The 26,045-nt window shown below is 47.6% G+C and overlaps 2 protein-coding genes across 5 annotated transcripts; one reads left to right on the top strand and one right to left on the bottom strand.

Annotated features, from left to right (window-relative positions):
* The first annotated feature begins 9,317 nt into the window (after positions 1-9,317).
* Positions 9,318-18,608, top strand: LOC123143072 (lysine-specific demethylase JMJ25). Of its 3 annotated transcripts, none has more exons than XM_044561855.1 (17): positions 9,318-9,684; positions 10,074-10,124; positions 10,260-10,310; positions 10,408-10,461; positions 10,566-10,724; positions 11,130-11,266; positions 11,555-11,654; positions 12,238-12,370; positions 12,849-12,912; positions 12,989-13,814; positions 14,334-14,663; positions 15,226-15,969; positions 16,051-16,123; positions 16,208-16,293; positions 16,399-16,518; positions 16,729-16,799; positions 17,269-18,608. In XM_044561855.1, the coding sequence occupies exons 1-17, from the start codon at positions 9,448-9,450 to the stop codon at positions 18,224-18,226; spliced, it is 4,194 nt and encodes a 1,397-aa protein (XP_044417790.1). In that variant the 5' UTR covers positions 9,318-9,447; the 3' UTR covers positions 18,227-18,608. The 3 variants fall into 3 exon arrangements, with proteins under 3 accessions (XP_044417790.1, XP_044417789.1, XP_044417788.1); XM_044561854.1 differs by having other exon boundaries at positions 10,566-10,736; XM_044561853.1 differs by having other exon boundaries at positions 10,566-10,748.
* A 1,527-nt stretch (positions 18,609-20,135) lies between these two features.
* On the bottom strand, positions 20,136-25,060 carry LOC123143071 (P-loop NTPase domain-containing protein LPA1). Of its 2 annotated transcripts, none has more exons than XM_044561851.1 (7): positions 24,663-25,060; positions 23,256-23,515; positions 22,995-23,076; positions 22,384-22,818; positions 21,506-22,246; positions 21,141-21,260; positions 20,136-20,773 (listed from the first exon to the last, which is right to left on the bottom strand). In XM_044561851.1, the coding sequence occupies exons 1-7, from the start codon at positions 24,801-24,803 to the stop codon at positions 20,438-20,440; spliced, it is 2,115 nt and encodes a 704-aa protein (XP_044417786.1). In that variant the 5' UTR covers positions 24,804-25,060; the 3' UTR covers positions 20,136-20,437. The 2 variants fall into 2 exon arrangements, with proteins under 2 accessions (XP_044417786.1, XP_044417787.1); XM_044561852.1 differs by having other exon boundaries at positions 20,136-20,770; positions 24,663-25,058.
* Between the last annotated feature and the right edge of the window lie 985 nt (positions 25,061-26,045).

Genomic DNA, 26,045 nt, shown 5'->3' with positions numbered 1-26,045 from the left:
GAGATGTCCAAACATCACTATGGATTAACTGAAACGGAAAAGAAGAAATAGTGTTTGACTCGCTAAACGGTCGACGAACGTGCTTGCCGAGACGGCAAGCATGACAAGTGTGCTCGTCGAATTTATTACATGAAAATGAAAAACTCTTGAGAATCTGGCGAAGGACGGTGGAGTTGGGGTGACCCAAGCGTGCGTGCCAGAGGTCGACACCGGCGGCGAGGGCGACTGGTGAGGCGGTGGCGGTGGAGGCGGAGTGCACCGGGTATAAGTCGTCGGGGCTGTCACATCGGTGGAGCACCATCCGCGTACGGGCGTCCTTCACAGAGAAACCAAGGCCATCAAATTCAACGGTGAGAGGATTGTCACGTGCAAGACGACGAACGGAGACAAGATTTTTAACTAGGTTAGGTGAGACAAGAACATTAGTCATGTTAATAGGCATAGAATTAGATGGAAAGAAACTATGACCGACATGAGTAATGGGTACGGAGGAACCATCACCAAAGGTGATGCGGTTCGAAGTGGTGACTGGGAAGGAAGATGCAAGGTTACCGGGGTGCGACGTCATGTGGGCGGTAGCCCCCGTGTCCATGTACCAATCACCGCCACCTCCGTAATTGGAGGGAGACGGCGCCGAGTGAAGTGCAGCGAGCAGAGCGGGATCCCATGGAGCCGGAGGGAGCGAGTAGCTACCGGGCAGAGCTGGTGCAGGCGGCGGCGCATAGCCGAAGGACGCCGGCGGAGGCGCGTAGCCGCCCGGCGCGAAGCCCGGCGCGTAGCCACCAGGGGCGTGGACGCCCCCACCCGCCTGGTAGGGTGCAGCGGCGAGGTGTGCCTGCGGCCCGGCCGGGTGCGGCCCAAGGATGCCCGGGGCCCGTGGGACCGGCATGTGGTAAGCGTGGACCACGCCGGTCCACGGGTTAGGGCCGACGGCCCAGGGCGGGGAGGGCTGATGTTGGCGCTGGGCCCCCCCGTACCCTGGCGGCTGGTGCTGCTGCTGCTGGGAACGACCGCCGCCCCCTCCCCCATGATGCCTGTTGCGGCGGCCGCTGCCCCCGCCCTGCTGCTGCTGAGGAGCGGGAGGTGCGGGCGGAGTGGGCGGGAGGGGGTAGTACCCCGGTGGCGCCGGCGGACGCGGTTGGGGCGGGGCGGGCTGCGGCTGCCCGTGAGATGTCCCGGCGGCGAGGGCGGTGTGGTGGACGCGGGCCTTGACCTTCTTCATCCGCTGTTCCTCCAAGCGTAAGTACGCGGTGATGGACTAGAAAGTCGGGTTCGGCAGCAGGGAGAGGTTCGAAGCCACGTTGCCGAAGTCCTCATTGAGGCCGGCGGTGAGGGTGCTAAGCATGAGCGCGTCCGACACCTTGGCGCCGATATCACGGAGCTCATCGGCGAGGCGCTTGAGACGCATGCAGTAGTCATCGATGGAGGAATCGTCTTGGTGGCACCCGAAAAATTCCTGCTGCAAAAACACAAGACGTTGAAGCTTGTTATCGGTGAAGAGGTTGTTGATCTTGGTCCATACGGCACACGCGTCGTCATCCTCCGAGACGACCGTGTGGAAGATGTCCGGGGAGACGGTGAGGTAGAACCACCGGATGAGAGAGGCCTCAATGGCCGCCCAGTCCGGATCATCCACCATGAGATCGCCATCCACGGTCCCGTCGACGTGCTCGAGGAGGTGGTACTCGCGGAAGACGAGGTTGAAGTAGGTCTTCCATGCGTAGTACGAGGAGTTGGACTGATCAAGCTTGATGGGAACACGGGTGTGGATGTCGAGATCACGGACGGCGGTGGCGTCGGGTACGAGTCCGGCGAACGGATTGGAGTTGCTGGATTGAGGGGACGCCATGGGAGCGGCGGCAAGGGGAGGGGTGCGGCGGCTCGGGTGGGAGGGGGAGAGTGGCGGCGGCGCGGGGTAGGGTGAGGGTTTGGGGGGCGCGGCGGCAACTTGGGGAGGAGGGCAGCGGCGGTAGAGGGGAAAGCGGCGGCTGCGAGGGAAAGGGAGGGCGCGGCAGCGGCGGTGGACAGCGGCGGCGGCGGCGCAAGGGAGGCGGTGGCTACTGCTGTAGGGCGCGGCGGCGGCTAGTGCGGAAGGTGGGAAAGGGATCGGCGTGCTAAACTGATACCATGTTAGTTAGGAAGAATGAGATTGCACGAATCGATAATCATTGATCGTGTGCATGGTGCACATATATAGGTACAGGGTGGACCGGCCTCTACTTATCTCCCAAGATATACAAATATACGGGGGGAGAGAGAGCGATACAACGGTATAAATACAGACCCTAGTCCTATACATATGCAGTGTACAACGTACGCTCAACACCGATGAAGGTACGAAGGACGCATCAGCATTCTCGGTGAGCTCGGCATACCACGCGCTATGCCATAGGCCCATCATTCCGTGGACGGCTCCTTTGCGGAAGGCCCCGTTGCCCCTGAAAGTCAAGATCTTTGTGTGGCAATTGCCGCAGGACCGCCTCCCCTCTGGGACGGAGGTCCTTAAACGGCATGGGCTGGGTAATGGCTTGTGCCCCCTTTGTGATGTCCCGGAGACCGGGTCCCACATTCTATTCTCGTGCACTGCAGCGCGTGCCCTCTGAAGCTTTGTTCGCGAGGCTCTCGGGCCTGATTGGGAGGCCCTAGACCTTCTGGAGTTGCTAGAAGCCAGAGCTAACCAGATCAGGCGGCATCGCTGTCTATTCTGGCTTATATTTGTGGCGATATCGTGGACTCTGTGGATAACTTGTAATAAAAGGGTGATTGAGAGGGTTTTCCAGTTCCAGCGGCATGCCTCTGACTCTGTTCCTCAAATTCCTTGCTTTCTTACAACACTAGCACCCGTTATCTAGATGTCGGGACTGTGATCCACTACTAGGGAAAGCATATAGGCAGATGCTTAATAGTAGCGCGGGGTAGGGATCCCGCGCTACTATTAAATAGTAACAGCGCAGGGACAAGACCAGCGGTACTGGTACCGCGTAGTAGCAGCGCGGGTCTAGCTACCCAGCACCACTACTAAGTGGTCCCCACCGTGCGCCTCGGGGCTGGCTAGAGTAGACGCGCGGGGTGTAAAACCCGCGCCGCAACTAATACCATAACAGTAGCACGGGCCTGTACCCCGCGCTGCTACTATGGATACACGGGCCCAGCTCCCAGGCCCCGCCTAGCAACAGCGTGGGGGTAAGTACCCGGCGCTACAGCTAGTGGGATCCAGAAACAAGAACGGAGAGGGGCTACTGAAGGAAATATGCCCTAGAGGCAATAATAAAGTTGTTATTTATAATTCCTTATATCATGATAAATATTTATTATTCATGCTAGAATTGTATTAACCGGAAACTTAGTACATGTGTGAATACATAGACAAATATGAGCAACCGCACCGGTATCAAATACCCAGGAGCTACTACGAGCGCTGGTTAGGTACACATCAATAACATGTATATCACATATACCTTTGGTATTGCCGGCCTTCTTATCCGCTAAGTACTTGGGGCAGTTCTACTTCCAGTGACCGTTTCCCTTGCAATAAAAGCACTTAGTCTCGGGTTTGGGTCCATTCTTTGTCTTCTTCCTGGCAGCTTGCTTACCGGGCGCGGCAACTCCCTTTCCGTCTTTCTTGAAGTTCTTCTTACCCTTGCCTTTCTTGAACTTAGTGGTTTTATTCACCATCAACACTTGATGTTCCTTTTTGATCTCCACCTCCACTGATTTCAGCATTGAATATACCTCAGGAATGGTCTTTTCCATCCCCTGCATATTGAAGTTCATCACAAAGCTCTTGTAGCTAGGTGGAAGCGACTGAAGGATTCTGTCAACGACCGCGTCATCCGGGAGATTAACTCCCAGCTGAGACAAGCGGTTGTGCAACCCAGACATTTTGAGTATGTGTTCGCTGACGGAACTATTCTCCTCCATCTTACAGCTGTTGAACTTGTCGGAGACTTCATATCTCTCGACCCGGGCATGAGCTTGGAAAACCATTTTCAGCTCTTGGAACATCTCATATGCTCCGAGCTGCTCGAAACACTTTTGGAGCCCCGATTCTAAGCTGTAAAGCATGCCGCACTGAACCAGGGAGTAATCATCAACACGTGTTTGCCAAGCGTTCATAACGTCTTGGTTTGCTGGGACGGGTGCTTCACCTAGCGATGCTTCAAGGACATATGCTTTCTTGGCAGCTATGAGGATAATCCTCAAGTTCCGGACCCAGTCCGTATAGTTGCTACCATCGTCTTTCAGCTTGGTTTTCTCTAGGAACGCGTTGAAGTTGAGGTTGACATTAGCGTGGGCCATTTGATCTACAAAACATATTGTAAAGATTTTAGACTAAGTTCATGATAATTAAGTTCATCTAATCAAATTATTAATGAACTCCCACTCAGACAGGCATCCCTCTAGTCATCTAAGTGATACATGATCCGAGTCAACTAGGTCGTGTCCGATCATCACGTGAGACGGACTAGTCATCGTCGGTGAACATCTTCATGTTGATCGTATCTGCTATACGACTCGTGTTCGACCTTTCGGTCTCTTGTGTTCTGAGGCCATGTCTGTACATGCTAGGCTCGTCAAGTCAACCTAAGTGTATTGCGTGTGTAAATCTGGCTTACACCCGTTGTATGCGAACGTTAGAACCTATCACACCCGATCATCACGTGGTGCTTCGGAACAACGAACTTTAGCAACGGTGCACAGTTAGGGGGAACACAATTCTTGAAATTTTAACGAGAGATCATCTTATTTATGCTACCGTCGTTCTAAGCAAATAAGATGTAAAACATGATAAACATCACATGCAATCAAATAGTGACATGATATGGCCAATATCATTTTGCTCCTTTTGATCTCCATCTTCGGGGCGCCATGATCATCATCGTCACCGGCATGACACCATGATCTCCATCACCATGATCTTCATCATCGTGTCTTCATGAAGTTGTCTCGCCAACTATTACTTCTACTACTATAGCTAACAGTTATCAATAAAGTAAAGTAATTACATGACGTTTCAGTTGACACGCAGGTCATAAATAAATTAAGACAACTCCTATGGCTCCTGCCGGTTGTCATACTCATCGACATGCAAGTCGTGATTCCTATTACAAGAACATGATCAATCTCATACATCACATATATCATTCATCACATCCTTCTGGCCATATCACATCACATGACACTTGCTGCAAAAACAAGTTAGACGTCCTCTAATTGTTGTTACAAATTTTTTACGTGGCTGCTATAGGTTTCTAGTAAGAACGTTTCTTACCTACGCCAAAACCACAACGTGATATGCCAATTTCTATTTACCCTTCATAAGGACCCTTTTCATCGAATCCGATCCGACTAAAGTGGGAGAGACAGACACCCGCTAGCCACCTTATGCAACTAGTGCATGTCAGTCGGTGGAACCTGTCTCACGTAAGCGTACGTGTAAGGTCGGTCCGGGCCGCTTCATCCCACGATGCCGCCGAATCAAGATAAGACTAGTAACGGCAAGTAAATTGACAGAATCGACGCCCTCAACAACTTGTGTTCTACTCGTGCATAGAAACTACGCATAGACCTAGCTCATGATGCCACTGTTGGGGATCGTTGCAGAAATTTAAAATTTTCTACGCATCACCAAGATCAATCTATGGAGTCATCTAGCAACGAGAGAGAGAGGAGTGCATCTACATACCCTTGTAGATCGCGAGCGGAAGTGTTCAAGAGAACGGGGTTGATGGAGTCGTACTTGTCGTGATCCAAATCACCGATGATCCTAGCGCCGAACGGACGGCACCTCCGCGTTCAACACACGTACGGAGCGGAGACGTCTCCTCCTTCTTGATCCAGCAAGGGGGAAGGAGAAGTTGATGGAGATCCAGCAGCACGACGGCGTGGTGGTGGAAGCAACGGGATTCCAGCAGGGCTTCGCCAAGCGCTACTGAAGGAGGAAGAGGTGTCACGGGAGGGAGAGGGAGGCGCCAGGGCTTAGGGTGCGGCTGCCCTCCCTCCCCTCCACTATACATAGGGGCTAGGAGGGGCGCATGCCCCCCTTGGAGATCCCATCTAGAGAGGGGGGGGGGGCGGCGGCCCCTCGGGGGGCAACGACCCCCATAGGGTTTCCAACCAGGGGGCGCATGCCCCCTCGGGGGGCAACGGCCCCCTAGGGTTTCCAACCCTAGGCGCCTTGGGCCCTTGGGTGGGGCGCACCAGCCCACCAGGGGCTGGTTCCCATGCCACTTCAGCCCATGGGGCCCTCCGAGATAGGTGGCCCCACCCGATGGACCCCCGGGACCCTTCCGGTGGTCCCGGTACAACACCGGTGACCCCCGAAACTCTCCCGGTGGCCGAAACTGGACTTCCTATATATAAATATTTACCTCCGGACCATTCCGGAACTCCTCGTGACGTCCGGGATCTCATCCGGGACTCCGAACAACTTTCGATTAACCGCATACTAATATCTCTACAACTCTAGCGTCACCGAACCTTAAGTGTGTAGACCCTACGGGTTCGGGAGACACGTAGACATGACCGAGACAACTCTCCGGTTAATAACCAATAGCGGGATCTGGATACCCATGTTGGCTCCCACATGCTCCACGATAATCTAATCGGATGAACCACGATGTCGAGGATTCAATCAATCCCGTATACAATTCCCTTTGTCAATCGGTACGTTACTTGCCCGAGATTCGATCGTCGGTATCCCAATACCTCGTTCAATCTCGTTACCGGCAAGTCACTTTACTCGTTCCGTAATGCATGATCCCGTGACTAACTACTTAGTCACATTGAGCTCATTATGATGATGCATTACCGAGTGGGCCCAGAGATACTTCTCCGTCATACGGAGTGACAAATCCCAGTCTCAGTCTGTGCCAACCCAACAGACACTTTCGGAGATACCTGTAGTACACCTTTATAGTCACCCAGTTATGTTGTGACGTTTGGTACACCCAAAGCATCCTTACGGTATCCGGGAGTTGCACGATCTCATGGTCTAAGGAAATGATACTTGACATTAGAAAAGCTTTAGCAAACAAACTACACGATCTAGTGCTATGCTTAGGATTGGGTCTTGTCCATCACATCATTCTCCTAATGATGTGATCCCGTTATCAATGACATCCAATGTCCATGGTCAGGAAACCGTAACCATCTATTGATCAACGAGCTAGTCAACTAGATGCTCACTAGGGACATGTTATGGTCTATGTGTTCACATATGTATTACGATTTCCGGATAACACAATTATAGCATGAACAATAGACAATTATCATGAACAAGGAAATATAATAATAACCATTTTATTATTGCCTCTAGGGCATATTTCCAACAGGAGGTACCAAAAAAACCATGGGAAGTGGGACGAAAAAAACCTGAAAGCGAGACTACCAACTACTTTATTAAGAGTAGAGATATATGCAAGTCGATGCAAAGGACGTGTGGAGTTGGGTAATACAAATACATGGATTGATGCATATGTGCGACCCCCACATGATCGATGTGTCATCTAGTAGAAATCATAATTGCATGGTGCTTGCAACATCCGGGATGATGTTCCATCGTCGTGTTTCCTCTTTTTCATGATCCAACAAAGTAGGACGTAAATAAGTGGGGCTAACGGAGCTGTTGATGGAGGCGGGTCGGTCCCCGGAATGAAAGGAATCTATTTGAGTTCTACGCTCGGCTTGGGGGGGGGGGGGTTGACAGCAGCAGGGGTAGACGATGGTCCACCTTCGGGTTTAGGAGTTGAGCCCAACCGTAGTGCCCTCGCGTATCAAGGTTGCTACGACATAGGGTGCAGTCTTTGTATAACTAGTCAATGTGTACGTGCAATGCACGTTAATTTGGAAGTATATTAAGTGCATGCGGATATTAAGTAGGATATTATTTACGTGTTATTATGTGATTAGCATTATATTTGGCATAAAATTAACTGCACGCTAAACGTGTTGAGCGCTCGACATTGAAGCAGTTTAGGTCGTTGGATTGACATGATTTGATGACCAAGATTAATTGGATCAGCTGGTTGGGTCTTTTTATATTGGTATATAGATATATAGATAAGGGAAGAGAAAGATAGAAATGAATAATTAAGAAGGAAAGCATATGTAAAGAAAGGAAGGTGTTGCTGATAGATTAGGAATGAAGATGAGATGCCTTGTGATTGCAGCTTGTGTGAGGTTTCTACATGCTTTATTGTTACCACTTACCAATGAAAGTATTATGTTGGTCTTCCTTTCCTCTTCTTGATTTTGTTTTTCCACGGTTTGTTAACTTTGTTCTGTTGCCACCATTGCACGTGAAAAAGTAAGTAATATATATTAGCTGGCTTGGCTTGGTTGTCTTGGTTATTTACAGAACTATCATTATTTGCTGGCCACGTACTGGATCATTTGTTATTATTGCCTTTCCACGTCTGCTATACGAAAATCCTGTCGGAATTCCGAAGACTTAGTTTCATTGGGAAGTTTCGCCCTGAATGCATTTTGGGCTGTATGAATCGTGATGGTCCGTTCCATTGGAAAGTTCCGTTCGCATGTACGTACATTCTAGAGAAAATAAAAAAAATTGGCCGAAACCCTCATGTGCTCGCGAAGACACATGCGAAGCGCCGGCTTTAAACTATATCCATGTACTCCCTCCGTTTGGAATTACTCGTTTAAAAAATAAATGTATCTAGATATATTTTAATTGTAAATACATCCATTTTTGTGACAAGTAATTCCGAACGGAGGAGTACATATAAGCGGATAAACTTCAGTTTTTTTTTTGAGGGAGGGCAGATAAACTTGAGCTAAACCCTTGTGTGAGTGTATCCGTGCACCTTTTTTTTAATTTTTTTCTTCTATAGTAAGTCCATTCGTGCAGCTAGCTGAAAGCCTGCTCAAACCCCGTGCTATCCATGGGCCGGCCGGCCCGTTCGCGTGGCCTCCTGCGCCGGCCGCCTGCGCGGTCTCGCAGCGAAGAACCAACCGGCGGCAAGCGTAGCGGCGCCCACCAGTTTCGAAGTTTCGAAAGGCGCACGCGCGCTCGGCCCCCCGCCCGCGAAAACCCCGAAACACCCGAGAAACCAACGGCGGCCGGGCAGCGGATTATTTGGGATCTCATTATTTTTTTCCCATTTTTTAGTATCGTTCCCCTCTGCGAGTCCCTGCCGGCGGGCCCCCACTTTCCCCGCGCCGGGTCGGATCCCCGGGCCCAGGGGCCGGGAGCCCGTGGACCGTGGTGGACGCTGACGCGCGGGCCCGTCCCGCGTCGCCGCGGAGGCGATAAAGACTCGTGTCGCTCGCCCGTCCGTCGGTCTCCTGCTAGTCCTCGGGCTCGAGTTCGACTTGGCTACTCCGGCTCAGACCCAGACACCGACCCGAGAAGCCCAACCCATCTCCCTCCACCTCTCCGCCGACCCCTCCGATTCCGGCTGCCGGCCGCCGGGGAGCAGCAGCAGCATGCCGCCCAAGCGCGGGCGGGGCCGCGGAAGGGGCCGGGGGCGCGGGAGGCCGCGCAGGGAGGCCCCGGCCGCGGACGAGGCGAGCGGCGGGGGCACCGACGACGACCTAGGTCTCGCGGCCATCCCCTCCGCCTCCACCGCCGAGGAGCCCAGGCGAGGGCGCGGGCGGGGTAGGCGCGGCAGGCGCGGCCGGGGGAGCCGCGGGCGCGGGCGAACGCCCGCCGTCAAAGCAGAGGTAACCTAGTGCCGTACTCCGCTAGCTAGGTCTCCCCTCCCCTCCGAGCTCGACGAGAGCGGACGGCCGCCTCTCGCTCCTCCGCCGCGGCGGGGAGCGTCCCGGGGCCCCGTCACCGGGACCCGCTGCCGTCTCGTTGGGTTGGGTTGTGCTTCGTTTCGCTCCTGCCTTATTTTCGCCTGCTTCCGAGAGGAGCGCTGGCTGCGGGATTCTAACCCGGGCCGCCGCCGTAATCTAACCTAGGGTTTGGTGGTCGAAGCCTGTTCGCCTAGTGCATTCATGAACAAGGGTTTTAAGCGCGCCACCACTCACAATATCCAACACATACCAGCGGATTTTAGCAGCTCCCCCTAAATAAACGCTTAATGGTTGCCTGGTCGTGTTGGCAGGAGGACGACGATATGGAGGCCAGCGAGGAGTTGCCGCTGAATTCTACCTTGGTGAGTATATTTACCCGCAAACAAGGAGCCGCCGTCGCCTTTCACTGTGTTCAATATAGGAGTACATAAGTACCAATGAATTTGAGCAGCTCCCCTGCTAATAAATGCATAATGTTTGCTTGGTCGTGGTGGCAGGACGGCGACGCAAAGGAGGTTGACGAGGAGTTGCCGCCTCCTTCTACCGCGGTCAGTATATTTCCCCGCCAACTTTTCCTTGTGGAAGAGCTTCGGTGGAGCTTCCTGAAATCCTCAACAGCTGCTTGTTGTTTGTCCTGTGTTGCAGGAGAACGGTGTGGACAAGGGCAACGAAGAGATGCCACCACAGGATTCTGCCGAGGTCATTGTTTTTCCTTATAGCATGCAAATTTCATGGATTGGATTATTTTAGAAAACAGTAATACTTGCATTGTTTCATCCTCATGATGGGTTTCTCTATTACAGGAGAAAGACGCACAAGGGGGAACGCAGAACTTGAGACCAGCAAGAAAACGCAAGTGGGATCCTGTTGCTGACCCCTCTTCTCTTGAGCCTCGCCCTGCGCGAGTTAGGAAGACGCTGAATCCTCCAGTAGTAGATGGTTCACCTAAGGTGAAAGCTAAGGTGCAAGCTAAGGTGAAAGCTAAGGTGCAAATTTTTACCTATCTGTTGATACTAGTCCCATCTTAGGTTTCAGGACTAACGGGTGGTGGATGGATGATTAGGACGGTATGCGCTTACGTAGCTTGTGCATTATTCGTAAGAGACTGTTTAGTTGTTTGTATGTTCCCCTATATTGGACACACATGAATATTCCAATTTCTATTCACCTTGTATATATGTGCACCAGAAGCACAGCTGGCAATTCATATATTCCCTAAGCAACGGTTCAGCTACCAAAGAAATATATGTGAAATACTTTATATAATAACGCCTACATTACCGGGTACCTGCTCACATTGTAGCCTTTACCTTTCCCAGTATGGACATAGTACATGATATGTGTTTGTTTGTGTCTGGAATTTGCAGAATACAAAAAGGTCAGATGGAACTTCAACCATGTGTCATCAGTGCCAGAGGAGGGACAAAGGGAGAGTTGTGCAGTGTCTTGGCTGCAAAGACAAAGACTACACGAGGAGATACTGCATGAAGTGCATAGATCGCTGGTTTGTGCCCTTTAAAAGCATTCATTCATGTTGGTCACTTGATTTTGTTGCATTTGCCCTCCCTGTTTTCGTAGAGCTATAGCACTTGTGTTTGTTTGATCTCTTGTTTTATACTCCCTCTGTCCCATATTAATTGTCGCTCAAACGGATGTATCTAGCACAAGTAGACAGGTCTAGCAGTTCATACGACAATTAATATGGGACTGAGGGAGTAGTACTTTGTTCAGTCACCATCATGTGTTTGTTAACAAAATGACCTGGCTTGTGTTTGTGGCGTGATCTGAACAGGTATCCACATTTAACAGAAGATGACTTTGTGAATAGTTGTCCATCTTGTCGCAATAACTGCAACTGCAAAACCTGTCTACGGAAAAACATAATAAAGAAGGTAGGCCTTCAGCCTTGTTTCAGGCTTTGTTTCAGATGTTTTTTTTCATGTCTGCAGTTTGTTTGATACTCCCACGCATCTATAGACTTGAATAATCCCTGAAGCAACATGAATGGGCCAATGACATGGTTGCTTTAAATTTGTGTTTTCCACTGTAGTGCAGTGTATAGTAAAACAAAAAACTGCCAACGCTGTTGTAGCGTAACGGTAAGCTCTCCACGTGAGCTGCTGGTAGGGCTCAAACCCTGATGGCACCAAAAATGGTCCCTCACTGCCCCCCCTGCTAGTGGCTGTGTGCCGGCCTGTAGTTAGTCGTAACAGCATGGCCCATGGCGGGAGGGGCAGTGGTCAAGGGCCCAGGTGACGGTGGCCTTTTCTTGGTTGGTTGACTGGGTCCCTTGGTGAAATACTGTGGGGTGGTTTGCCCTGCGGACCGAGTTTTCTTTATAGTAAAAGAGCTTCCTTTTTATGGTGACAAGGCTGGCAGGAGTTGTGCCCATTAATTGTGTTTCAAAATCATTAGTCACTCAGAATAAGGACACAAAATTAAATTGCTCGTTTCTTCCTCTTTTTTGTTCCACAGGTTGACAAATGGGAAGTATCCAAAGAAGATATAATCAAATTCTCTCATCGAAATCTTCACTTCTTGCTCCCATGGTTGAAAGACTTTCACCATGAGCAGATGCAAGAGAAAAGTATTGAGGCAATGATTAAAGGTATTGCTGTTGGCTTGTTGAAATGCCAGTTTTTGGATTTCTAGCTTAAGAACATGATTGTTAACTATTTATTGCTATCCTGCCCCTTTGTCGTTTCAGGCATTGACTTTCTCCAATGCAACCCATTCCTCAGTACTTCTTTTTCTATCGATGTGAACTTTATACTATGGAAATATACCAGTACCATATACATGAGGCAAATCAAAATATTTCCATGTTCACTAGTTACCAACATTTCAGAATTTTGAACGCATGCATTCTAGGATGGCTTTGTCATCTACTCCTAAGTTGTTTTGAATATTTCAATGTGGACTACATACAGACTGAAATGAGTGAACAGACACAATAAAATGTGTATATACATCCGAAACAGTAAAAAGTTACAACATCTTATATTTGTGAACGGAGGGGGTATTTAGCAATAAAATCAGTCAGTTCTCCATTGGCTCTGCTGTTTCTAATGTTGCTTTCATAACAGGTGTTGATGCATCTGAAGTGAAGGTTACTCAAGCGGACTGTAAAGAAGATGAGCGGATATACTGGTTAGTCTTGCTTCAATTTTGAAATGTGCAAATTTGTTGCTTCCGGGTGTCTAAGTCATACTTTTCTTTGGGACAGTAACAACTGCAGAACATCTATAGTTGACCTCCACAGAAGCTGTGATAAATGTTCCTATGATCTCTGCCTCAGCTGCTGCCGGGAGCTTCGTGATGGACTTAGTCCTGGTGCTGCTGCTGCAAATAGCATGGTCCTTACGCAACCTGGGGTAGAAGGCACAGAAGATCTGCAACAGAGTAGTCACGATAACATTGCAAGTCCAAAGCCTTCTGATGGACAGAATAACGTTTTGATGGACAATGCAGTTCCTGTTAACATTGCAAGTCCAAAGCCTTCTGATGGACAGAATGATGTTTTGATGGACAATGCAGTTCCTGTTGAGGATAATGTTCCTGGTTTGAAACTATGGAGGGTGAATAGCAATGGAAGCATATCTTGCCCGCCAAACGCTTTTGGTGGCTGTGGAGATTCTGTTCTTGAACTTAAGTCATTGTTGGAGGAGAATATTATTTCTGACTTATTGGAGAAAGCTGATTTAGTTGTCAAGGATGAAAGAACGCTGGAAGCGGGTGGTTCAAAATGTTCCTGCTTTACCGACTCTAGTGAGATGACCAATGGAACCTCATATAAATTGGCTTGTAGAGATAACTCAAGTGACAATTACATATATTGCCCAAATGCTAGAGATGTTCAAAATGGAGCTTTAGATCATTTCCAGGAGCACTGGTTGAAGGGTGAGCCTGTTATTGTTCGTGACGTGCTTGAGTTAACTTCCGGGTTAAGCTGGGAACCTATGGTTATGTGGCGGGCTTTACGAGAAAAGAAAGACAAGAGCGAACATGAGCGACTCTCAGTTACAGCTCTTGAGTGTCTGGCGTGGTCTGAGGTAACTGGCATTTTATTGTTCTTAGAATATCATTTGCTGTAATTGCCAGTGGGAAAGCTGATATCAAGGATGATCGATGCATAGATCTTGAAATTCATTAGATTACTAGATGCTGAGTATCTTCTGCATCCATTAGCTTTGTGCTCCTGTTCTATCTGAATTAGTATTAATGATTTTTTTTTGCTATTTGTGTCTATATCTGTGAATATATAGTCAGTTAATTTGCTTGCTAGAACATAAGAATTCAGGTTAACAGAGTTTCTACAAATATAACTTCTGTTTGTTCCTGCATACCATCTGGTATTCTCATGTCATGTACTACCAGGATGTGTTTTTGGTGGTGGGCAGGTCCCAGTTGTTTGATCTACCAGAATGTGTTCCTTACGAATATAAGAATGTGTTCTATGGTTACCTCTTCTGGGATTGATTTCCTGTGTTGCACTTAGCCTCTAGATCATTTTTATTTTGACATTGAAATATTCTTAACACTGCTGTTGCTTCTGTTGAATTGCAATGCAGGTTGAAATAAACACTAGCTTCTTTTTTAATGGGTATTCCCGTGGAGCTGTTGGTCCAGAGGGTTTGCCTGTGTTACTCAAGCTTAAAGATTGGCCACAACACAGCTCATTCGAGGATCGACTGCCACGACATCTTGCTGAGTTCATATCTGCCTTGCCATTTCGTGAATATACAGATCATAAATCTGGTCCTCTTAATCTGGCAGTGAAGCTTCCAAAGAAAGTCATAAAGCCAGATCTTGGTCCAAAGACTTACATTGCGTATGGTGTTGCCCAGGAATTAGGAGTTGGTGATTCAGTCACTAAGATTCATTGTGACATGTCTGATGCGGTAGATAAATTAACATTTCTTATGCTTCCTATTATGCATACATGTACAATTTATTGATTTGCATCTGCTTCATTCTGAATCTGAAATTGTTATGCTTAAAGTTATCCTTGCATGGCCTTTCCAAAATGATGTGTGGTAGAATTAAGGTAGAAGTGAGAACTCAAACCTTGTGGTGTTTGTTTGCAACCTTGTGTTTCCACCACTACATGCTAGGAGATTTGACTATCTATACATCCAGTTGAGTTAACACTGCATGAAGATTAAGATCACATATGGATATTGTAGGTGTAACTGCTTGTAGGTTCAAGTTTGCTCTTGTTGCTTTCAGTTAAATCTGCATGCTTTGGTTTTACTTTAATGGTCTCCATAACAGTTCACATTGTTGGACTCTTTGTTATTGACCATGGATCAGAGTAATTACTTGTTCAAGAACTGTAAAAACATTAATCTACATTGTGAAGATTGCAACATACTTCACCGAGCTGCCACATTGATCTTTCCCCTGTTCTGATTTATTTGTTCCATTTTATGAATGATACCCTGTTTCATGTTGTATGAACAGGTGAATATCTTAACACATACTGATGAAATAAAGCTCAAAGCACAAAGGATTGCAGCGATTGAGAAAAAGAAGAAGAGTTTGGCAAGAAAGGAAGACAACAGAAATCTTCAAGCTTCACATCCTGACTGTGACATGTCGATAGCTCGCAGTGAATTAATGAAGGGGCCGAGACCTGAAGGATCTGGGCATGTCTCAGTCATTAAGCAGCCATTATCAGATGCTGTTTTAGACGAGCATAAAGATGTGGCAGCTGATGAAGCTGAACAAAACATCACTTCGAATGGGCGAGCGCCCATTGAAGGTGATGTGGATCATATGGATCTTTCCATTTCCAAGGAGGCAGCAGAAGCCACAGTTAATGAGAGAGAGAATGTGGGTTGTGGTTTAAGCAGTGAAGATAAAAGTGAATCTCCAGATAATTCAGAAGGATCTTCTGAACCTAATGGTCGTCAAACACACGGCGTGCGACGTAGCGGTCGTTCTTCTAATGCATCAAAGAGAAAAGTGGAAGAAAGCTCAGAAGATGAGGTGAATGGATCCATAACTCTTGAGAAAAGAAAAAAGGAAGCACCAAAGAGAAAAAAGGGAGCGCCAAAGAGAAAGAAAGAAGTGCCAGAGGGAAACCAAACAGGGGGTGGTGCATTGTGGGATATATTCCGACGGGAAGATGTCAGCAAACTACAGGAGTATCTAATAAAGCATTCAGAGGAGTTTAGGCATTACAATTATGAACCAGTGAAGCAGGTGATTAGCTCTGTAACTATTTGACCATGGAATTCTTTATGGCATCTTATTCTCATGCTACATAACTGTTCATCTTGGCAGGTTATTCATCCTATACATGATCAGTGCTTTTACCTAACAAATGAGCACAAGAGAAAACTCAAGGAAGAATATGGTTAGTTAAGAATAATGATGTCTTTTGGAAGAGTAGTATTACCTCAGTGTTTTACTTCTTGTTTTTTGCCCATTGCATATGCAGGAGTTGAGCCTTGGACATTTGAACAGAAACTTGGTGATGCAGTCTTTATCCCTGCAGGATGTCCCCACCAAGTCAGAAATTTGAAGGTATGATATGCCACACATGGAAACAGTTGCTGATTTGCTCTGCCATCAATGTCATACTTCTGAATAAAAATGACTGCTTGTTAACTGCTTTTGTTCTTGGGGCAGTCATGTATAAAGGTTGCACTGGACTTTGTTTCTCCGGAAAATGTAAAAGAGTGCATCAAGTTGACAGAAGAATTCCGTCTGCTTCCAAACTGGCATAGGGTGAATGAAGATAAGCTAGAGGTCTGCCGTTTTTCCATACTCATGTTGTGTGTATACATATTTATCTTATTGTTTATCTGTATGGCAATCTTGATCATGAATTCAATATCATATATAGACGTTCTTGTTCATACATATTATGTCAGTCTTGATATCTCATAACTGTTATGTGCTCTCTTCTTTCTGCACTCTTCTCTAATTCTGAATTTCTTTGGCAAACTAAACTGCCAGGTTAAGAAGATAGCTTTTCATGCAATCAAACGAGCCATTCGTGATATTACCAAAAAAGATGGCGATCGAAGGTTAGTGGCCCCAACTCCCAGCATTGTCTCAACTTGCTTTTGCTAGGACATAAAAAGTACTAAATCCGTATATGTGTAAATAATGCTACATTAGTGTTCCTGTGTACCTCTGCCTAGTGCTATGCTACACACGAGCACTTTAGTTGGGCCTCTTTATCTGTAATCTGATTATATAAGTAACGGTGCATTGGTTATCTTATATGTGCTGCTGAGGGTCTTTTTGAAAATGGATTAAATGAACTCCATTTGCATGTTCACTATTCCCCAAACAAAACTGTGCCACATGGATTGGTGCTGTTGCCATGCAAATTTAGTGTAGGTAACTGGGTAGTTGATTTACAAACTTTAAAATTCCCATATTGTTATCTGAGAGCCCTTTAGGCACTGATGGTTAAGTAGATTAAGTGCTCTAGTAGGATGTATGATTTACTCTGTTGTGAACAATGAAGATATTGTTTTCTTTCACCAGCTCCGATGATGAAGGTCAAGATAAACCTGGACGTGGTTCGAGAAAAGTAAAATCTGGTCGTCTGAAAAAAGTAAAATCTGGTCGTCCGAAAAGAGGAAGACCTGGTCCAAGTGAACCAGCAGAAGCAGAGGAGCAAGAAGAACAATCAGCTCATGGAATGTCTCCAGTTGAAGACAAAGGTCTAGAAATGGAGGCGGACCAAGGAGAATCAGCTCTGGATATGTGTGAAGCGAAAGATGGACCAAGTGTCCGGCGTGGTTTGAGAAAAAGAAAACCTGGTGGTCTGAAAAAAGGAAAACCTGGTTGTCCGAAAAAAGGGAAACGTGGTCCAAGTGAACCTGCAGTTCCAGAGGAGCATGAAGAGCCATCAGCTCAGGAAATGTCTCCAGTTGAAGATGAAGGTGCAGAAATGGAGGGGGACCAAGGACAATCAGCTCCGGGCTTGTCTGAAGCGAAAGATGGACCTGAAGAAATGGAGGAGCAACAAGAAGAGTCAGCTCAGGACATGTCTGAAGCTGAAGAAATGAAGGAGCGCCAGGAACATTCAGGTCAGGACATGTCTGAAGCTGAAGATGAGCCTGCAGAAGTGGAGGAGCACCAGGAACATTCAGCTGTGGAGATGAGTGAAGCTGAAGACGAACCTGCAGGAGTGGAGGAGCAGCAAGAAGAGTCAGGTCTAGGCATGTCTGAAGATGCAGGCGATCCTGCAGAAATGAAGGGGCACCAAGGACAGTCAGCTGAGGACATGCCTGAAGTTAAAGATGGAGCTGCAGAAATGGGGGAGCGCCAAGATGAGTCAGCTGAGGACATGTGTGAAGCCGAAGACGAGCCTGCAGAAACGGGGGAGAGGCAGAAGCAATCAGCTGGCGGCATCCCTGAAGCTAAAGGCGATCCTGCAGAGGCGCAGGAGGAGCACCAGAGACAGCAGGTTGAGGCTACCCTGCCTACAACGGCATGAGCGGCGGCGCCTGCCTGACTTTGCGCCCGTCGATCTCTCCGCGGCGTCCTACTTTGACTTGGACAATGTTTCACCCGTAAGGCTATGTATGTTCGATGTAGCATTTTGAAGGGAGCGCAGCGACAAGAGACTGCCGAGCTCCCTGACCCCCGAGCTTGTCACCCACCCTGCGCCTCCCTAGTGTTGGTCGCCTGTGGGCTGGGGAATTGAGGGTGCTCCGTTGGCTGTCTTTCTGTGGGCTGTGAAAGACTGAATGAAGAGCCCTAATTATTTTGGTGGTAGTAGTGCTGAGTGCTGACTGTATACCTTGTAAGCTGGGACTTACATATGAAGCATGCATGATATCGACCTCTAGCTACCATATTACTTACTGGTGGTTTCATATACTTTGCCTTCAAATCCATATGAAAGAGCTGCTGCTCGTGGCCCGCGTGCTGCCAAGACCCATGCTCATCATCGCGTCCCTCACTAGTTGAACGTTCGCTCAAGCCAAAAAATGTTTTTTTTTGCAAATGTCAATTTTTTAAAAAAAGAATAGATGTGTTCATTGTCACACCAAAACACTGCCTGTAAGAAAGCCTAAGTATTTTAATCTGTGCAACAAAAAAAAAGTCAGCGACAAATGTTACTTATTATTGTTTTTCCACCCACGAAGCAAAATCACCGTTATCCCGTTTCGCATGAAAATTGGCAAGCACGCTTGTTACACTAACTAAAACATGTACAAAAGATTCAGTATTTATAATTTTTTTTTATTTGGTATTTATTGTTAATTAGGTACACAAAAATTCAGAATTTTTATATTTTTAAATTTTATAAAATACATATGTTTTTTTCTTCTGAAAACGTTAATTTTTATACGCAAAATATACATTAAGTTTTATACCCAAAATACATATGTACATATCTATGCATGTGCGCGTGCGGTCTTTCATGGATATACACGTTTATATGCGCTGTATACAAAAACACAAACACATAACCAAAATGGCCTCGTATATTGTCGTTCTCGCTCCGGATTTTCGTGCTTTTTTTCTGTAGCGTATAATCTGTAATGTCACTTCACGAAATTTTTACAGGTAATTAGAGAACACTCATATGTACTCATATGTAAATCTCTTTTCTTTTTGAAACTTTTAACCAACACTTTTGAACGTATATTTTTTTTTTAAATACCGGTCTCCATAGAGCCCGGGTGCCAAAACCCCCGCACTCCGTTCTGCTTGTCCACCCAGCTGAGGCGATAATGAAAAGAGATAGATAGATTCGATGGCCATGGGCATGGGCATGGCAGCCTCCCCCTCTTGCTCCTCCCCTCCATGGCCAGCCTCCTCCTCCGCACGCAGCCGCAGCAGCAGCTGTTCCCTCCTCTACACAGCCACCACCACTCGCCCTTCCGCTTCTCCGAACGCGCGCCGCCTTGGCCGCCCGCGCGCGCTGCCGGAGACGGCGCTGGTGGCGGCCGGGGTGGCGGCGGCGGGGGTCGCCGCCGCCGCCGTGCTCCTGCGGGGCGACCGGAAGACGGAGCGGCCGGCGCCCGGGGAGCAAGGCGAGAAGCAGGCGGCGGCGGTGGAGGAGTGCCCCGCCTGCGGCGGGAGCGGCCTCTGCCCGCGGTGCAAGGGGGAGGGCTTCGTGTTCAAGGAGGTCGGCGAGGAGGCGGCCGGCCGGGCGCGGCGGGCCGCCAAGAACATGGCCACCCGCTACACCGCCGGCCTCCCCACCAAGTGGACCTACTGCAACCGCTGCTCCTCCACCCGCTCCTGCACCGCCTGCGACGGCTCCGGCGCCGTCCCCGTCCGCGCTAAAACCACCACCACCAATTAGCAAAGCTGCCTCTTTTTCAGTAGTAATTTCTGCAGTCAGTCAATCTAGCAAGTATCCAACTGTTCTTCTGCCATGAATCAATCAATCAAGGGGAATTCTTCATGTTCATTTTGCTACTACTCATGTATATGTATATATAATTATGTGTCCATCCATGATCCATCCTGTCAGGGAGGGAAGGATAGTCTGCTCCTCTCCCCTGATCTACTTCAGAAACTAATACAACAGCATATGATGGGATGCTACTTGCTACCATCTTACAACAAGAACAACAACACAGCTACAGTAGATATGATGGGATCCAGCAGCACCTACTGGATCATGGGAACTTCAGGCCCCACTCCACAACCACACTGCTGATTCGCAACCGACATGGCGGCACCGGTTCTACAACAGCCCTTCCGGGCCGAGTGCGCATCGTCGCCTCACCTTGGCGTCGCAGCCACGGTTCCCGCCGTTCATTGTCAGAGGGTGGGCGCATGGCATCTCTGCGCCGCCGTCGTTTCCCATCTCCAGCAACTGGTTCAGCTTGTTGTCAGCCTTCTTCATGGCATTGTTATCATCATCTTCACCGCCTCCTGCGCCCGGGGCCGGGGGCTGCTTCATCAGGCTGGTCTGCTGCTCATCGTCGGACCAGTAGCCGTTTTCTCTCATGGCCAGGTCTAGGTACTCCTCGTCCGACTTGGTCGACTGCTCGTCCACCGACCCTGCTTCCTCCATCTGCTTCGTGTTTTTTCATCAAGGACAGAAGAATGGACAATCAGTTATAAGTACCCTGAACTTTCCTATTCGACTCAATGGTGTCTCTCTAGGTAGAATGCAGCACCGCAACAGTTGGTATGTTGACATACTCATTTTATTCATCTACAGCAAAGAATGAGGCTGACTTCAAATTTTTGTACCACTAGCACAAGCCACTACAAACTTTACCTCATTATAGTTTTCTTTATTATCGTAGCAGCAGCTTTCGTAAGATTTTCCCAGAAGCAAGTTAACGTATTTCTTCATGCCAGACATTATTGTCATGACATTACCGTGCAGAGAAAAGGAGCAGGAAGGATGAAGAATAATACTGTTTTTTTCACACTACCTCCTGAATTTCCTTTTCTTTGTCAGTTAGATCATCGTCATCTGTCTCTGCATCACCAGCATCGACTTCCTCTGCTTCTTCTTCGCTGTCGAACACTGAATACTCATCTACAAGCTGTATCTGTATGAGATGAAGCAGTGTCAGGCCAAGTACAGAATTAGCATTTTACCAACTAATACTAGGCAACATATAAGTGCCGTATACAAGAAATCTGAAGCTTTCATAATCTATCAATGCACATAACTGCCTTGACTTGTGAGCCATGACAAACATTAAATTCTTACCATAGCGTAACTCATTTTCTATGCACAAAGCCAATTGCGAAATATACGTAATAACATAAAGGATTACTTTAAGATGCAAACCTCTTTGGAATTATCATCTGACATCTTTGGTGTGCTGCAACACGAGGATAAATACCTACTCCCTGTGTCTGTGCCATCAGCCTTGGAGTCATCGGCACTCCCAGCATGACTGGTGCATCCGGTATCACTTGGCCACGCACTAATCCCAAAAGAGCCAAACTGAAGATTGACAGGCTCTGCCTTCCCGATTTGCAGCGGGCCATACATAGGATTTCCGACAGACTTCTCACTGCCCGTGCCATCATTTCCGTTTCCACTGCCGTCGCCGGCATCGACAGGCCACGCCTTCGCAACGGAACCGTCGGTGTTAAGCAGCGCCATCAGATTCCTAGACGACCCCTTCCTCTGAATCAGCTGAAACATCCCCTTGGAGCTCGACGAGTTTGCGGCGCACTGGCTCCTGTACTCTTCATCCACCATAGCTGCTGTGTTTGTATGTGGGTCATAAAACTGCTCCCCCGCCTCCCGCCGGCGAAGGCAGCTGAAAACCGTGGCGTGTATGGCCGCCACGCTCCGGTCTACGTTGGTGTTGTTGACCTTCGGCACTCGATGCTTGTCGGCCCGGTTGCAGAGGTATTCCTGGATTGCTCTGATGTTCTGGATGTATTTGACGTACCTGTTCTTTGCTGGATCAAGCGTCATGTACTTTGCACGGACCGCAAACCGTTCCATGTGCTTCTCCTCGTTCGTGATGTATACCATAAATGGTATCACGGAGGGATGTTTCTTCATCAGCCCCATCTATCATATATTAGACAATTATTAAGAGAAAGACAAGAATGCAATCACTAAGGAAACAAAATAGTACAGGTAAACAACATGATTCTTTTTTTTTTTGTGTGTCAGGAGAATAGCATATAGTTCTTGACCATACATACCACAAAATTCAGGCTTAAATGAACCCCTTCTACAATTAAAGATTCTTTCCGCTCCTCCCACGTCGTAATTAATCTGTCAAGGCTGCCAATGATCATCTCACTCTGTGCCTTGTATCCTTCTATCGCCATCTGCTTTTTGCTGGGAACTTCAGTTCTACTAGGAGGCGAGTCCGAGGAGGATGTGCAATTATGGCACTTCTCATCTGATGAAGTGCCAGCATCTTTGTCTGCATCAGCATTTGAATGAGAAATAACAGAGAGTTTCTTGGCCTTGTTTTTTGCCTTAGCTTGGGCAACCGCAACGGGGTCTAGACAATCTCCGGCATGGTAGGTTGACGCATAGAGCAGAGGGTTTTCTTTCTCTTCTACGAAACTCCTCATCATGTGCCGTATAGAGTCGGTAGAAACCACGGTTGTGATACCCAACCTGTTACCCTGGGAGAAAACAAAAAAGACAGGAGTAAGGAATTGCAGAATTATCACCCAATTCACCTGTAGCAAGCAACATAGTTTTCCATGGATATACACTGTATAGTAAGCGTGAGCGCAAGGGGTTCATCAACTTTTATCCACCAACGAAGGGTTTCCCTAACTAGAAGATCAACACTTACCAACAAGGATGATAGAGTGGACTTGCCGCATCCACTTGTGCCACACAAGAGTACTGTCACTGATTCTTTCCTCTCCTTTATCCTGATGTAGAACACATGGAACACACAAAAGTAAAGGTCATTGATGGAACGAATTCCTATCAGAAGAACATTTCACAGAAGCCATTCAACTTGTTGAAGTTTGGTGTCAGAGTTCAGTTGCATATCTATGAAATGATCTTGGAAAATATACAAGGTTGGCGAAAGGTGCTATGCAGTTACCTGCAGGCAAGGAGCAGGTCGGCTCTCTGATTGGGCCCGACATACTTGTACAAGGTGAGGGCGTCGCACACGACATCCAGGAACTCCTCCCTGGAAACAACAGCAGTGGTCTGGGTCTTGTACAGCTCGAACGGTATGTTGGCCATGTTTTCCGCGTCCAGGAGCTCGGCAACCTTCATGCCATCCTCCTGTGTGGATCCATCCAGTTTTGACGAGTCTACGAAGTCGCTCCTGGTCACATCGAAAACTCTCTTGCTGATCTGGTGGCATGAACAAATAAGTAGTGGGTGAGACGTGGCTGTCGTTTTCTTTTTCTTTTTCAGTTTATAGGTAGTCTAGGAAAGCTAGTTAAGGTGTCAGGATGGGGAAATACCCAATGGTTCCTGGGTACATATGTACCCTATATGGGGATTTTTTTTTTAATGATTAAACAAAAAGTCAAAATAGTTAAGAAACTATTTTTAGAATAAACTTGACTTACCTGCGCACTAGTATATGAATTTTTCACAAAAAAAGAAATTACGTTGACTTCACAGCGAAAAAGACAAAATTTATTTGCTATTATAGGTCACTGTTCACGCTATTTTGACTGAAAATTCGTCTTTTTTGAGAAGAAGTCAAAGAGGAATTTTATTTTGTTGGAACTTTTCTTACTAGTACAATGGAAGGTCAAGTTTTTTTCAAAAATATTTTTAGAAATTTTCGACTTTTTATTGAATTACTAATTTTTTTTTTCATATAGGGTATGTATGTACCCAGGAACCAAACGTTCCCCTCCGTCAGGATGTTGCATCTAGAATGGTAACAGTGACTGTATGATATATAAGTAAACAGATAGTGTACTGAAACTGGAATAGACAAGGCAGATAACATTATATTCCTGAACAAAACCATGATGACATGGACAGAGATGCTATGATTGTGATGTGGAGTCCAATCTATATCTATCATTAATCATTCAGTAGTAGTACTTGGCAGTTGGCACCACCACTAAATTGGGGGTCTGAACTGAGGAGAACAGATTACAAAAGTGACTGTAGGATGTATAGGAAGAAAACACATAGTGTAAGAATGTGAATTCATTTTAGATAAAGCGGATAATATTATACCAGGGAACACAAATCAACCAACTTGATTCAGATATAAGAATTAATGTTGCATGCTGGACATTCTTTAACTGAATCATGGTGACAACGACAGAGATGGTAGGATGCTGAGTCTAATCTAAAAGATTCAGACTGAACCCAGGGAAAAAATGTCAGTAATATGTAAACTGTGTCATGAAACTATCCATCTATATATCTAGAATAAAACTGGTAGTATTTGGCACCATTATTAGTTGGGGGATTAAGCTCAGAAAGCCGGACTACAAAAAGTGAGATGAGGCAGAAAGATTGGGGGGCGAACCTTGAAGGCGTGGCGTGGCTTGCAGCCCATGAGCTGGAGCGCGCTCTGCAGGACGGGGCGCGTGTACCGGAAGCCGCTCCTCCCCCGGCGGTCGTCGGCGACGGCAATGTACAGCGGCGGCTGCTTGGCGGCGGCGGCCATGTCCCCTGCCCGGACTTCTTTTCTACGACCAAGCGGCGAGCGGAGGAGAGAAGGGACAGCCCCTCTGGATGGATCGAGAGAGCGGCGAGTCGAGGCGGACCTCGTAGGGGAGGGGGGGTTTGAGCCCGGGCGGCCATTGTCGCGGCGTGGGGATGCGACGAGGTGGCGGGGGGCGGTGCGGCGGCAGATGTCGCGGCGGACACGCCGCGGCCGCCCGTGGCCTCCACCTGTCCCCCGCCCCGCCACGCCCACACTCTCGCTCGGCCTCCTTCGTTTACTTACTCCCGACCTGGTCCTATGTGTTAGTATTATTCTATATCTTCAGGACGGGGCATCGACCTGTTGGCTGGGCAGCTGAGGTTGCTGCTAGTCCACCTGAGTTTAAATTCTGGCTTGGACGCGTGGTGCTTGTGGAGTTTTTCTTATAAAAAATGCCAATGAGGGTTAGCCCTTTGGTTGGTCTCATTTTTTTATTCTATATCTTTTAACCTTTTTATTATTTTATTTGGTATCCAATTGGTTGAACACGCGCGATGAACTTGCTCGCGGTTCGTTGTTGTCTTTTACATGCCTCAAATGCAAATGAGTGCCGACGTTTTGAAGAAATGTTGATTCACTTTCGTTTCGTCAAATTTCTGGCACGTACGTCCCAAATGAGTACCGACCCACTTACGTCCTCTTTGGCTTACGCTTTCGTACCTTTTTCTCTGATATATATTTTCACGTCTCAAAACTTCTGAAGTTTCTCATATTCGCGGTATGTTTCACCTGTTTTGCGTAGGAACCAGTGGGTGCTCCTAATGGTAAGACCGCAAAGCTGCAATTGTTATTTGATGGATTTTAGTAAGAGCCCGGGAAAAGATTGGCCGCTCCTAAAAAACTTTCTGGATGAATGTATCTTCGAATGGAGTGTTATAGGAGGGCACACAGTAAAAAGAACTACAAAGGTAGTGAAAGGAGAAAAAATTGTTTCACACGGCACAATGTATGTTGCAGGCAACAACCATGTACTAGTTTGACATGTGGCTTCTATGCCAGTCTTTACATGGAAGATTTCATATGGCCAGCGAAAACGTTAGAGCTGCGCACAAACAGATCATCAAATGGGGTCAGGAACTACAAAACAAGTTGTCCGAAGTGGGCTTAGTGCTCGAACAAATCCAAGCCACATTCAGAACTATCATAAACAAGGAGGTCTGCTCGTCGTCCGGCCTATTCTATAATAACACCGAAGGAGATGAT

The sequence above is a fragment of the Triticum aestivum genome, chromosome 6D (genome assembly GCF_018294505.1).
Source record: "Triticum aestivum cultivar Chinese Spring chromosome 6D, IWGSC CS RefSeq v2.1, whole genome shotgun sequence".
Lineage (NCBI taxonomy): Eukaryota > Viridiplantae > Streptophyta > Magnoliopsida > Poales > Poaceae > Triticum > Triticum aestivum.
Note: the sequence above shows the minus strand (reverse complement) of the source record. Positions and strands in the feature narration are given on the sequence as shown.

Bases quoted from the DNA above. Each gene is read 5' to 3' on its own strand.
- LOC123143072 (XM_044561853.1), top strand. From the start codon at position 9,448: ATGCCGCCCAAGCGCGGGCGGGGCCGCGGAAGGGGCCGGGGGCGCGGG. The intron at 12,913-12,988 runs GTTAGTCTTGCT...TCTTTGGGACAG, and splicing joins GAAGATGAGCGGATATACTG to TAACAACTGCAGAACATCTA. The intron at 16,294-16,398 runs GTATGATATGCC...TTCTTGGGGCAG, and splicing joins ACCAAGTCAGAAATTTGAAG to TCATGTATAAAGGTTGCACT.
- LOC123143071 (XM_044561851.1), bottom strand. From the start codon at position 24,803: ATGGCCGCCGCCGCCAAGCAGCCGCCGCTGTACATTGCCGTCGCCGAC. The intron at 22,247-22,383 runs GTATGTATGGTC...AATATATGATAG, and splicing joins ATTTAAGCCTGAATTTTGTG to ATGGGGCTGATGAAGAAACA. The intron at 21,261-21,505 runs GTTTGCATCTTA...CATCTCATACAG, and splicing joins CAGATGATAATTCCAAAGAG to ATACAGCTTGTAGATGAGTA.